Consider the following 15,150-nt stretch of genomic DNA (forward strand, 5'->3'; position numbering starts at 1 on the left):
GTAATGCTGGGTAACTTTCTGCAGGAGGCAAAGAGTAGGAACGTAGAGTAGGAAAACTATGTGGACATCATTTATCACATTGATCAGTGAGTTGGCTGAATATTTGCTTCGGCCTTTTCATTTGTAAATGTCAGTAACATCAGTATAGTTTGGAGTGCGAACTGATCTATTAATGAAAATTAGTAAATAGTTAATGAGCATTGGGATTTAGTTGCTGAGATCACGATTCCAATTAATTGCTCAGCCAATTTACTTAGGAGATTACATTGCATAACTAATCAATTTCCTACTCCTGAGATATTGCCATAGTTCTCTAATGTTTAGTTGTTATTAAACATTGCGAACCACTTCTAAGACTTTTAAAAATATTATTTGTTTTCTGATGTATTATTATTGATCATGAAACAATTTCCTTTTCCTGTATGATCCTGTTGCTTTACTGCTAATAGTAAATCGTTTGTCCAGTCTAAGAATTTACAGTGATTTCCTTCGTCATGTGATTTTAAGTTGATGAAATGGTGCTTGGATTAAGGAAAGGAGCCATACTCCATGAAGGATTGCAGTCACCTTCCTGTATTAGAGAGAGTCAATTGATTGTGTATAGTTTCAAGGTTAACCAGTCCAAAAATATAAGGTGAAAGTAAGAACACAGGCATCCATGAACGACCACAGTGGTATGAGGATTGAAACTGTGTTGTTGGCTTTACTTCAGTACAGGGACAGAAATAAACCAGACTCCTGGATGTGGAAGTACAGTAGTGAACATATTAAAGTTTAGTCCAGGATCAAAGTCTGAAGAAATGATATTGTGTCTTTAATTAATAAGTTCTATTAAGTATATAGCATTTCTAATTTGTTTAAAGCCTTGTGAAAGGGTATACCTATCATAGAGTAAGTACAACAAAGGTTCACGAGAGTTTTCCCTAGTGTAGTGGCAGGGTGGATTTTCTTATGAGGTGTAATTCAGGAGACTTGGCCAATATTCTGTGCAGTGGGCAGTGATTTCATTTAAGTGTACAGAATGATAGTGCTCAACAGTGTAGATACAGGAGAAATATTTCTCCGAGCTGGGGTGTTTAGGACTGGGAACACAGTCTCAGAAAGGGGACTGAATGAAGAGGAATTTCTTCATTTATGGTGGTGAACATTTGAAATTATTGACTCAGAGGACTATGGAGTCTCTGCAATTGAGAATGTTCATGATGGAGACTGAGTGATTTCTACATATTGAACATATCAACAGATATGAGGCTAGTGCAGGAAAATGACACGGGAGTAGATCAGCTGTGATTTAGTTTAATAACAGAGGAGGCTTGAAGATCCTATTTCCGATGTTCCTAATGGCTGCCAGGGGATGGATATTTCTTTTGTCAAGGTGATAATTCAAAATGATAATAAAACATTGGCATTTTAAATCCTCGATAAAATAATTGTAACCAAACCCTTGCTAGACTTGAAGGTATTTATTTGAACAGGAGTGATCAGAAACAGAAAGAGAACAGAAAGTACATTTTACAACTTCCAGAGCCCCTTTTCAGTGTGGCCTGATTTTAACTCGGTGATGTGCATTTAAGTGACGTTTTGTGACACAGTCTAATGCCAGAAAGTGCTGGGAGCTCTGGTGTTCAAGTTTTTTCAAATGACAGAATACAATGGAATTTCTTTGTTATCACCACAGCCCCAGTCCCTGCTCCCCCCAGAACTATCAACAGTGCATTGCCGTCACATTCACTAGGAAGTGTTCTTCGCACTGTTACAAATGAGAAGAAAACCTTTTATTTGGTCTTTATTAGGAATCAATCAGAACTATTCTGAATTTCCAATTGTTTGTCTTCATTTTAGTTGATACTGAATCCCTAGCTCTGAATTTTGTTTGGGGAATTTATCCTTTCTTCTAGACAGAGCCTTCATTTCAACTGATGGGGCCTTTTGTTTTGCAATTCGTTGTCTTCAAGGGGTTGAAGGATGTGGAAGAGGTCCACAGGTATGATCAGATACTAGTGCTCCCATATTGGAGGAGGGCTTAATAAATTCGCCCTCATCCAATGTATAGCCAACATCAGTGGGCTGGACATTTCTGAGGAGTTTTGTCTTTGTCAAATATGATCTATCAGGGAGACAGGATTGAAATCATGTCGATTGACTCCACGTATGCCAACGGATTGGGATGATTATTTAATCTGGCCAAGTGTGTCTGGCATCACTCTGGGTCAATCCGAAGGCCAGATGCATGGTAAAATTTCTCCAGAAATACCTGACCAATGGCAAGGTGAGTGGAGGCTCCCTCATCATTGAAAGGTTATTGTTATGTTAATGTCATATGCAACTGACCATGGTGTTTCCAATGTGCTTCCATCCAGGCTCTGAAGGAAATCCATTGGAATGCCATGTATATGAGGGCATTTCTTAAAGCCCCCATGTTAAGTCTCATCCTTACCTTATAGTCTGGTGAATTTTTGATTTGAAATTGTGATCACAGAGATGTGAATCCTCATAGCATCGCATTGACAGAATGTTTACAAACTTCAGTTATTATTTGTTATTGGTATATGGACACCACTGACAAGGTCAGCATTTATTGCCCTTCGCAAATTGCCCTTGAACTGCAAAGGCCATTGCAGAGGGGTAATTCAGAGTCAACTACATTTCTGAGAGTTTGGAGACATATGTAGGTCAGATTGGGCGAGGAATGCGATTTCTTTCTCTCAAGGGTGTAACTGGATCAGGTGGGTATTCATAATAATCATTACATGTTTGCCATGAGGTTAACATGTTTTAGATCCTGATTTTTTAAAATCAAATTCCTCTTTCTCTATTTGCCATGGTATGATTCGAACCCACGATCCCAGAACATTAACAAAGGCCACCTGGATGGCTGTTGCCACTGCACCATCACCTCCCAGACTTCCATTAACCTGCATCTTAATGGCCTGCATTTTCATCCCCAAAGAAGGGTGAGAAATGGTAAAATTACTAGTTTGATCCATCCACCTTGGAAAAAGGTTCCTGCAAGGTTGAGATTTTAATTGTTGTGGAGGGTGGGATGGCATATCTTGTGTGGACTGCAGTCCACCAGCCAACCTGGGAAAATGTCTGAGGGCCACAGGGGGTGCTGGGTGAGGAGACAGGCCTTTTTAAAGGCCCACTCCATGCTGTCAGACTTTGCTGCAGCTGCAATAAGGCAAAACATTTAGTGGAGAGCCTAGACACCTATTGCACTATTGCAGCACCTGAGATTATCCTTAATGGCTGTTCTTGCTCCTTGATCACTGCTGTTAATGTCACAATGTTTATTTACACAGATTCAGAGCTTTCATGTGCTAGTAGTTTCCACCAAAGATGGTTTATTGTATCTGGATGATTGACCTGAACCACTCCACAGCCTTAAAAGGCACTCCCAAATATCAGAAATCCGAGAAATAAGGTTGGGGGAATTGGAACCTGAATGCCATTTCTAAAGGGGCCCTGACTCAGGAGGCTGAAGGGTGACCTTTATAAAATCACAAGTGGCATAGATAAGATGAATAGCCACAGTCTCTTCCCCTGGGTAGCGGAGTACAGGTTTAAGGTGAGAAAGGGGAAAGGCTTAAAAGAGACCTGAGAGGCCACCTTTTCACACAGAGAGTGGTGCCTATACGGAATGAGCTGCTAGAGGCAGGTGCAGTTTCAGCATTTAAAAGACATCGGACAGGTATCTGGATAGGAAAGGTTTGGAAGGATATGGGCCAAGCGTAGACAAATGGGACTAGTTTAGAAACCTGGTCAGCATGGATGAGTTGGACTGAAGGGCCTGTTTCCATTCTGTTATACCTCTATGAATCTATGACTCAGTGAAAATCCAGGCTGAAAAGCAAAACAAGACAATGAAAATGATACCACTTCTTCTGTATGCTTCTCACTACCTTAATTGCCTCATCCAAGCCATCAAATCTTAAGCAAAGAGCACAGTCATTTCACCCGTCTCTTTGGTCTGGCTCTTTCAATCAAGCAGCCAATTAAGGAGAGCAGAGGAGCAAACTTTGTCACAGTGTTAATTCAGGTAAACCAGAAGAATTATGAAACATTGAATTTAGGATGCATACTGTCTTAAAGTTTGATTAGATTACTTACAGTGTGGCAACAGGCCCTTTGGCCCAACAAGTCCACACTGACCCTCCAAAGAGCAACCCACCCAGACCCATTCCCCTACCACTACGGGCAATTTAGCATGGCCAATTCACCTAATCTGCACATCTTTGGATTGTGGGAGGAAACCCATGCAGACACGGGGAAAATGTGCAAACTCCACACAGACAGTTGCACAAGGCAGGAACTGAACCTGGGTCTCTGGCACTGTGAGGCAGCAGTGCTAACCACTGTGCCACCCTTTTTACAGCATAAAGTTTATGTTTGAACTTTGCCCAATTGTTGAACTATACACTTGACAAAAGTACTAAATATTGTGTATGTGAAAATGCTTTGTTTTAATTTACTTTATATTAGCAATATCAGAATTACTGAGATTGGAAACTCAGCAAGATAAATAATTGCTGGAAAAGCTCAGCAGGTCTGGCAACATCTGTGGAGACAAACTAGAGTTAATGTTTCGGGTTGTGTAACCCTTCCTTAGACCTTATGGTAGCTAGGAAAATGTGGTTTATGTGCAGGAGATGGAGTGAGGAGGGGGTAAGGAGTAAATGTTAGGTGGCGATAGAGCCCAAAGAGAGAGAAGAACAATTGCAGAGTTGATAAAAACAACTTCTGCTCTCTTAATAAAAATCAAAAGAATTTTGGATGCTGTAAATCAAAATAATTTCTGTCCACAGTTCTTTCAGTTTTTAAGATAAATAATTTACCATTCTTAATAGAAAATGAGACGCCAAGTGTCCTCAACTCCAAAGTTACAACCATTAAAGAAAGTTCATTTAAATGCTGTCTTTACCTTAAACATTAAACTTGCAGAGAATTTAAGTTTTGAAAAACAGTTTATTCAGGAGTTCTACAGATGAGAGGACTAGTTAATTGTCTGTCTGTTGATTGTTCTGGAATAATAATTTCGTAGTTGAGAATTAGTAACATCTCATTTATAAATGATTGCCTTTTGATTTGTCCCAAATTTAAAAATGAAAACACAGTGAAGGTCTTTCATGATTGTGTATAAAAGGCAGCATTGAATACATATGTAACCCCATGTTTCTTTCCGTTATGGTCTTATCTGACAAAAAAAGCAGACAAATGAAATAATGTTTCAAAGATATTTGAGTATCTCAAGGTACAGTATTGTCTATACTGTTCTTTAATGATGTTTTACTTGGCAGTTTCTGCTCTTGAAGTGAATATTTGCCAGTTTAATAAAACTATACTATTTCCTTACAGTTATTCATGGTAGACAATGGCGCAGATGACTGGAGAATAGCCATGACTTATGAGCGGATTTTTTTCATCTGTTTGGAAATACTGGTATGTGCTATTCACCCAATACCTGGAAACTATACATTCACATGGACAGCACGCCTTGCCTTTTCATATACAACATCTACAGCAATAGCAGATGTGGATATAATCTTATCAATACCAATGTTTCTTAGACTTTACCTAATTGCCAGAGTAATGCTGTTGCATAGCAAACTTTTTACGGATGCTTCTTCAAGAAGTATTGGAGCACTGAATAAAATAAACTTCAATACCCGTTTCGTAATGAAGACTTTAATGACAATATGTCCAGGAACAGTATTGCTGGTTTTCAGTATTTCGTTGTGGATAATTGCAGCATGGACTGTCCGAGCTTGTGAAAGGTAAGCTGTTACTGTTAATCAGTTTATTCAATGGTTAAACATGAGAGAATTATAGTTTTGTTCCAAATATTGTAATATTTTAGCAATCAAACTTTTTGGATGGATTTTTGCTACCAAAGTAGGTAGCTCAACACATGATCTATACTGACTCAGCAGACCTGTCATCATATGAATTGTTCTCTTGGACTCCATTTTCGCTCTTTGGAAATGGTGGTGGTAAAGAGAGGGGGTTGATTAACTTTGCTGGAAAATAGACAGCCTTCTATTCAGACCCCACATCAAAAACACCTTCTCCTTTAAACATGTTCTTTAGTTGTCAGTCAAATTGTGAACTTAGAACTGCATTATGCCTTTTGAAACTCAGCCTAATATTCATAATGATAACTCTTTGGAAATATTAACACAGACCTCTATTGTAACAGCATAAACAGATTTTTTTTGTCTAAACTTTACATAATAGCCTATTAGCAACTCAGCAGAATTTTTTCAATCCTCACTAACAGTTTTAATTTTTACTTTTTAAGGTTGATGTAATTAAAAAACAGCTTCAGATTGTGACAGTTAAACAGACATTGCCCACCTTTATGTGCACTTACATTACAGCATCAATTTATGACTCCTGTTTGAATTGAACTCCAAGTTTAAATATCCCTGCTGAATTTGGGTTTCCTGAGAGTTTGAATAATGTCCATGCTCTTCACCCACTTTGGGCATGTTGAGAGTGAGGGTGGAATGTTTGAGACCTGTTCCACTAGTGGCTTTTGGGATCCATGGTGTCTTTCTGACCCTACAACACTCTAATCCTTTGCATGCTTGTAGTGTATATTACAACCTCTTAATAGATTTATTTATTATTGTTGTGGCCTTATTTATTTTGTTTTGTGAATTAGTTTTGTTAATTTTCTCTATTTGTTAAAGATTCAAGACAAATATTAACAGAATAAGCAGATACATTTGTGCCATAGTTTTGTGCAAAAGGTTTACTGATCAGAAGTGTACATGTTTAATTCATCTGATATATCATTCATCCTGCAATGCTTAAGTAGATTCTGTGTAATTGCACCTTACCTGTGATACTAAACAGAACAAACAATTTACATTTCAACAACACTCCCCAGCCACAAAAATGGATACCAAACAGGAATGAAAGAGTAGAGAATTTAATGATGAAGAAAACAAGATAAACAGCAAGGTTTTTGGAGACTTCTTGGGATGAACATGGCATTAATGTTTGGGAAGGAGTGTTTCGAAGAGCATTGTGACTCAAAATGGGTCATGGGGACAGAGGAAATGAGGAGTAATCTTTTCCCTGAAGGGTAATGTGCACACAATAAAACAAGATTGAAGGTGAGCTTTATGGAAAGAGCCGAAAGGTCATGAAAGGGTATAAAAGATGTTAAAGTCAATTTGCTGGCACAGAGATTGCCAATGGGAGCTGGTCATATTGTGAAATGAAAATAATTGGGGATGCCGGCTGCAGCAATTTGAATGCATTCCAGTTCATTCAGAATGGCAAGGAGACTGAAGAAATTGGGCATGGAGATGGACAGTGGAAAACAGGTTGGTTCATAGCCGGAGAAGGTCAAAGGAGACAACAGTTTAACTGGAATGATTGAAACAGTTCCAACCAGTATGTGAAATCAGTTTGGAAAGAGGTGATGCAGATTGCTGAGCAGTTGTGACTTCTGCTGGTTGGAGATTGGTCAACACTGGTCATGACCAAGAGGCCATTGTCAATTCGAAATGGTCAGCACCAGCTGAACCTTCCCACCAAAACAAACATTGTCACTGTTTCTTTCTTTCTCCAGATTGAATACAAGTTATATAAAAGAGAATCAGAAAATCGGCACCTAATGAATTAAGGCCTTGTGTATCAGCGGTATGGGGGCAACCCTGACAATCTAAATTTGAAACCAAAATATACACAAATTGCCAGTGGAGATTTCAAACTTGATTAGGAAATTGCAACATAATTTAATTTAAAATAATTAAATGGAATTCGATTAATAAATCTAAAATGAAAAGTTAGTCTAATGGTGACTGAAACAATTTTGACTGGTATAAAAAAATGGCTCATTTAAAAATAACCTTTTAGCGAAGGTAAATCTATTGTCCCCACTTAGTCTGGTTTACATCTGAATCCAGACCCACGACAATGACTTTAACTCTTGAAAGTCCTTTAAAGTATGGCTAGCAAGCCCCTCAAATAATTTCTACTTTCAACAAAGTCTGACGAAAGGAATGGAATCCAATGGACCACCTGGCATTGATCGAGGCACTGGAAATTACGTTGTCACCCATAGCTTTATTGACCCTGCAAAATCCTGTTTACTAGCATTTGGGAGCTTGAAATTGGGGGCATTCTCCCATGGACTAGTCAATCAACAGGCTCACATTATATGCAAGGTATGATTCTAGGGAACGACTATGTCCCATGGACCACCATCACCATCCCAGGATATTTTCTGTCCCATTAGTCAGGCAGATCCAGTAGTGGCGGTGTTATATAGCAGTGGTACACAGTTGGGAGATATTCCTCTTTCATGTTGAAGACAACATGGAGTTAGCTTAGCGGGTGACAAGAGCATGGAATGCACTCTGGGTGGGGGACAACAACGTTTATTCATAAGTGGCTTGCAACAACATTACTGACCAAGGTGGCCAAGTCTGAAAGGATATAGCTGCTGGACTGGATCTCTGACAGGAGGCACAAGAAAATATATACTTGACCTCGACCAATGATACAGTTGCCCATGAGTGTATGGATACCAGACAGTCCTTCTACAGATGAAGTCCCACATCTACATTGAAGATATCCTCCATCATGTTGTGTGGCACTATCACAATAACGAATGAATACATTTTGAATTGATGTAACAACTCAAGACTGGCCATCCATAATGTTCTGCAAGCCACTTGTTTTGCAGCCTATCTAACATATTTTCAGCATGCACTCCCTCCATCACAGATGCATTGGGAGCAACAGTGCATACATATCATCGACAAAATGTTTTGCAACAGCTCACCAAGGCTCCTTGAGATAACATCTTCCAACCTTGTGACCTCTGCCATCCAGACGGACATGGGGAGCAGATACATGGGAACTCCGCTACCTGCAAGATCCCCTCAAAGCTGTAAACCATGCTGACTTGTAATCTATCACTGTCAGTGTGTCAAAATCCTGGAACTGCCTCCCCAACAGCATTATGGCTGTACTTACAGCACACAGACTGCATTACTTGAGGAGAAAGCTTACCACAACCATCTTCTCATGGGCATTTAGGGATGCGTGATAAATGCCGGTCTAGTAACTGAATAATAAATAGTGATCTAAATCATATAAGTAAACACCTCCACCACAAAATTTGCATGCAGCCCAGTTCAACTGCAGGTCATGTTGGTTCTTGTTGGGAACTTCTTTTTTATTATTGGATACACAGACTTTTCTTTATCTCCTTCTGTCATATTCTCTGCACTTAGACCATGAGTTCAGAGATGCTGGCTGAAGCATGCTGGTGCATCGAGAGAAGGAAATGTTCCACTGAATTTGTCCCGCAAAGCAATGCAGATGCTTAAACAAAAATACAGAACAATCTCAATCACGAGTAATTCAGTAAAGCAGAAGCAAAGCCTTCTCCTCAGTTGCCTGTACCTCACCTGAAATTTCTCCATCTATTTCTGCAAAGAAATTACAATAAAAATAAATAAAGTTTCTTACTGCACCCAGCAATGACATGCCTGCAGAGCTTTGTGGACTTTTGATTGTAGGCTGAAATCTCTTTGCCCAGCTGCAGGAGCACTCACACTGGATTCAGCTGGTTTCTTGCAGGACTGGATTCAAACTGTGTTGAGTGCGATTTGCAGCTCTCACATTCAGCACACAGGAGAGTTCAGTCCTCTAATTTCTAGATATAGTGGAGGGGTCATGAATAGTCACCACAACAACAGCCTGCCATAATGTTCCTGGTATAGGAACTGAGAGTCTCAACAGCCATCTTTGTTGCCCGCAGCAGTCAGTGTCTGAAACAAAGGTTAAGAGTAAAAACCTTTTAATTGGGCCCAGTGCTGTCACTGCTTGCCCAAATCCTGCTTTCACCCCCCCACTCCCCACCTCTCTGTTTGCCCTACCCCTCAGGTCTGTGCCTGCACCTTGCTCTTGGTCTCTCCAGCTCCAGCCTGGGAAATGGTATTTAATTTTTGTTTTGAAACTCAGCTTGCTTTCAAACAACACATCAATGATTCACATCTCATAGTCTGTGGGGACACACAAAAAAAATCTTGCACTGCACTTTTCAATAGGTTGATAGCATATGCAAAGAGCCCTCAGTTGTTTATTGATGTGCAATTAGTTTATTCAAGACTAGTTTAAAAATAATTGAAACACTGTTTTCTCATTGCAATAATAAGTTGTCAGTTCCTGTTTCTTATGGGAAAATCCCATTAGGTTTATTTATTACAGACAGATCTTTTTCAGCAATTCCAAGCAATTGCTGATAAACCAAGTAATCCTTATCTCTTATACCACCCTCCAAGTCCCACTTGTTCTTCAGTTTGCTGCCTGAGGGCAGGTCCAATCCAGAGCACCTTGACCCCTACCATAGCAAGGAGGCAGGTTCTGAGTGGACCTCCACTGGAACAAGTATCAAACCCTGTGTTGTTCGCAACAACTTGATCCACTGGCGGTCTGGAGAATTACTTCCCCATCCCAATTCTCCAGGTTGCTGTGGCAATGTATATTTGCCCATAGGGCTATGGATAATTTTAGATGAGACTCCAATTTCTTTCTATTGTATGGCAAACTAGAAATCTCTCTCAATTCTTCCCTACTCCAATGGTTGGCAAAGTAGGGTTTAGGAATTGATTCTCAATTAGATTAGATTACTTACAGTGTGGAAACAGGCCCTTCAGCCCATCAAGTCCACACCGTGCCACCCAAATCTGTTTGGCTACATTATTAATCCATCTTCTTTGGCCATAAAATCTTGGAGTGGGACCTCAGAGCTTTTGGCTCTGAGGTGAAGCTGCACCACAGGATCAGAATCTAAAGTAGTAAGCTATGATAAAAAGCTATGATAAAAAACCTGTTCATTGTGTTAAGTTTTTTTGAATGAGGTCAAAAACACGTTTTCAACTTTAGAAAGTTTTCTTATCATAGCAATGTGGTACTTTCCTGGATGATCATTGGTACTTTATAAGGTTTTTCACCTATACTGTGTGTTGCTCTGGGTAAGGGTTGTTTAAGGTAGTTCTCTGGCACCAATCCTCCTTTGTCTTTGCTTTATCTAGGGCCTATCTAATGATTGGTGGCTGAGGGTACATCACGGTAAAGTGTCTGTATAAGAGGCATTGTACTGTGAAGAATTATTACATGATAGGTGTTCATAAACTACCTTTGGTCAGGCATAATTGCAAGGAATTTACAAATTTACAAATGTGGTTATTCTAAAATCTGGAGTAGAGCACTTTCTCCACCCACAGCCTGCGTGTGGCACCAATGAAATATGGAGATATAGTGGAGATCAAAGTATGACCTTGACACAGTCTGTTAGAGCAAACACAGCAAGTTTATTGCATTCTAATCAGTCCCTGCTGAGCTTCCAGCCTCATTCTACCTGATTTAGAAGTTTGTACAGCTTCTTTACTGTTACTCAGTCCAACTCGTCTGGACATTTCATCCACTGCACACATGACATAACCTATCATACTGATCACACTCACCCATAGCCACACCCCCAGATCCCATGCAAACCGTGATCAGACCATGCTCTTCTAGATGCTGAGCACCAGGATTTCTAGCAGCAGTATTGCAATGTTCCATTGAGATTGGACCTGCCAATGTTCATTCTAACTTTACCTTGAAAATGTAACCTTTACTGTTTAACCCAAACAAATGATCAGTCAAACAATGCTTTTTTCACACCTGCACACAAAGCTATCTTGCAACCCTTATGTTTCCAGTGTCTGGTGTGGCACGCCTGCCCATGTTAGAGCTAATGTAACCTGAACCTTTATCCTTTCAGTGTCATTACCTTCTACAATGACCTATATTTTAACAGCAGGATGACATGTGTTCCATATTTTAATCAATCAGTCTTTACGAAGCAAAATATTCTCTAAATTAGAAAAACAACTTGAATTTATATCATGTCTTTACCAGAGTGTTCTGATGTGCTTCACAGAAGCAAAAGCGAGCTGGTACTGAGCTGCATAATGAGATATTGGACAGAAACCTGAGGTTTTTGTGGGCAAATTCAGATTAGGAAGGTTGGCAAGATTGTTTCGCAAGTCGAAGTGGAAAGACTGTTTTAGATCTCCCTGCCACCGTGCCATGTTGCTAGCAGATAGAAAGGTGGCAGATACCCACCTATCTGCTTGGAAACCCACTGAACCACTAATTAAGGCCTTTTTCCAATCTCCATTAGCATTTTGGCAGTGGTGAGGAGGAGCCTTTCACTCTATGTACAGAGATGGCTGGTTAAACACTGGTGGCTGGGCTCTGAACAGGGGTATTTCTTTTTGGACTCTCTCTGGTACATAAAAGATACCTTAGTGCAATGGTTGTCCCATGACTTTAATGTCACTTCCATCAGTGATTAACCATGACACATAGGAACAGAATTAGGCCATTCAGCCCATTGAGTTTGCTCCATTATTCCACCATGGCTGATACGTTTCTCAACCCCATTCTCCTACCTTCTTCCGCTGATCCCTTTACCAATCAAGAACCTGTCTATCTCTGTATTAAATACACTCAATGACTTGGCCTCTACAGCCTTATGTGGCAATGGATTCCACAGATTCACCACCCTCTGGCTGAAGAAATTCCTTCTCATTTTGTTTCTAAAGAGTTGTGCCTTCACTCTGAGGCTGTCCCCTCCATCTTTACCAACTCCTCACCATGGCCTATTTCCCTGAATAAGCCAGAACCTATTTTACTTGGCTTTGAGAGTGGATTAGGAGAAAGTGAGGACTGCCGATGCTGGAGGTCAGAGTTGAAAAGGATGGCACTGGAAAAGGACAGCAGGTCAGGCAGCAGCCGAGGAGCAGGAGAATCGATGTTTCGGGCAAAAGCCCTTCATCAGGAATGGGATGAAGGGCTTATGCCCGAAACATCAATTCTTCTGCTCTTTGGATGCTGCCTGATTTGATCTGCTTTTCTAGCACAACACCTTTTGACTTTCAAATTGCACGTCATGCTCGTTCTTCGGATGCTGTTCCAACAATAGCGACTTCTCGTGCTGCCATGGAGGTTGCTGAGTCACTGAATGTTTCCTTTTCAGGGAGATCTGACATCTCTAATGAGATGTGACTTTTCTGCACCTAATTGGCTGTTGCCCATAAAATGCAGCCCAATATCCTGGCCTTTGCCGAATCTATTGGCCCTGATGGCAAAACCCCTGCCACCTCCAGAAAAGTTCTGGAAATTAGATCCATCCATCTGATGCTTGTTCAAAAGGTTTGGAATTTCTTAAAGGAGGGTGGAGAGTAGGAGAAGGGACAGAGAGGGAAATCCAGAACTTGAACCTGCACTGTCAAATGTGTAATTTTTTCAAATGAGACATTATGGGCAGCATGGAGTCTCAGTGGTTAGCACTGCTGCCTCACAGCGCCAGGGACCTGGGTTCGATTCCAAACTTGGATGACTGTGTGTGGAGTTTGCAAATTCTCCCAGTGTCTGTGTAGGTTTCCTCCCACAGTCCAAAGATGTGCAGGTTAGGTGAATTGGTTATGCTAAACTGCCCGAAGTGTTCAGGGATGTGTAGGTTAGGTGCATTAGTCAGGGGTAAATATAGGATAATAGGGTAGGGGAATGGTTCTGGATGGGTTACTCTTTGGAGGGTCGGTGTGGACTTGTTGGACTAAAGGGCCTGTTTCCACACTATAGGGATTCCATGAAAACCTTAGTACATTCAATCAAAGCTTCATCTGCCAATCTGGCTGGCTGGAGCAGATGCCTCTTATTGTGAAGTAAATTTGAGAAGTTCTCCCCAGTGTCCCAGCTAATACTTATTCCCTCAATCAATATCACAAAAACAACTGACCTGGTTATTGTCAAATTGCTGTTTGTGGGACATGTTATGTACAAATCGGTTGCTGCACTTCATACATCTCAATATTGGCTGCACTGCATAAATATTTCGCTAGCTGTAAAACTGTTTGAAACAGGTTGGTTCTGAAAAGCAGAAATGCAAGTCTTTGTTTTTTTTTAAATAAAAACAGACCTTGACCAAACATCCTTCTCATTTACATATATTTGAAAGAAAAATATTTGTGTGGTTATTCACTTGTCACTTTTTTCTCTCCTGAATCCTTCTCATTTAGATTAAATAGTTGAATACTGCCATTGCTGGTATTTCAATACTATTAGCAAATAACTATAATCTAGTAAAAGACTATCTGGCTACAAACGAGTTACAGGAGACTATAAAATGGTACTTAATTTGCAATAAATATGTCTTTGAGTTTCCAAGTAGACATGAATAATAACTTTGAAAAGAAATGCTGTTCTTCAAAATGAAAAGAGAACTTGTGTTTTATAAATGGTTGTTTACTTTCTGTAAAATACTCCACATGAGTGATTTCTTTCCACTGAATCGAATGCCAAATTTAGAAGTACCTTTCCATCATAATAAATAACATGCAGCCATAACTGATGCACAATTAAACTTGTCTCCCAGCAGTACAGCTTCTGCAACAGAATCATTCAATCTTGAAGTTAAACGGTTGTTGGTGCACCCATTTTCTTAATATTAATCCCACTCATATTACTGTTTAGGTATATGTCTGTGCAGTTGGCTTTCAGTATGATCCTTATTATTCATGCAGCATATTAATAAAGACCTTCAGCAATCTGTGATCTATTGAATAGGTGGTAACCCTGTATTAAATGTAATTTGCTTGAATTTCAAATTTATTAGAATGGAGCTGAAGGATTGTTGAAGTATTTTTGTTTTTAGTTTAGTTTGCGATTACTGTGATTTTAGATATAATTCTTTGTGTTTCAATTGTTTTTGACCTAATGTTTGACATACCTTTGACTTGTATTAGTTTGAAAATTGTCAACTTGCTGAGAATATTAACTACCTTGATGTTCTCAGTATTAGAGAAGCTAACTCTATAGTGTAAAGACTAAACTCTATAGTGTAACTCTATAGTGTCTTTTTGTATATTTGATTGTGGACTTAAAAGACAATGAACTGGTTTAAAAACATAAGAATTATTGGAAGGATTGCAGCACTTCTTAAAAGTAAATAATCTGACTCTCATTGTAAGTGCTGTTTTCATAGCTGCTGTTGAAGTGGTAATGGAAGCTTAATTTTCAGACACTCTGGAGTCAAGGGTGTGTATGAATGGTGGTCTGGCTGGCAACAATTAG

At 39.7% G+C, this 15,150-nt stretch overlaps 1 protein-coding gene across 2 annotated transcripts in view; it reads left to right on the forward strand.

Annotated features, from left to right (window-relative positions):
* kcnn2 (potassium calcium-activated channel subfamily N member 2) overlaps positions 1 to 15,150 on the forward strand; it is a 233,654-nt gene that overhangs the window by 106,669 nt on the left and 111,835 nt on the right. For both annotated transcript variants that reach the window (XM_072583977.1, XM_072583986.1), the window contains exon 4: positions 5,356 to 5,774. In XM_072583977.1, coding sequence (XP_072440078.1) covers positions 5,356 to 5,774 — 419 coding nt within the window. The remainder of the gene's footprint in view (positions 1 to 5,355; positions 5,775 to 15,150) is intronic.

Source organism: Chiloscyllium punctatum, chromosome 2, assembly GCF_047496795.1.
Source record: "Chiloscyllium punctatum isolate Juve2018m chromosome 2, sChiPun1.3, whole genome shotgun sequence".
Classification (NCBI taxonomy): Eukaryota; Metazoa; Chordata; class Chondrichthyes; order Orectolobiformes; family Hemiscylliidae; genus Chiloscyllium; species Chiloscyllium punctatum.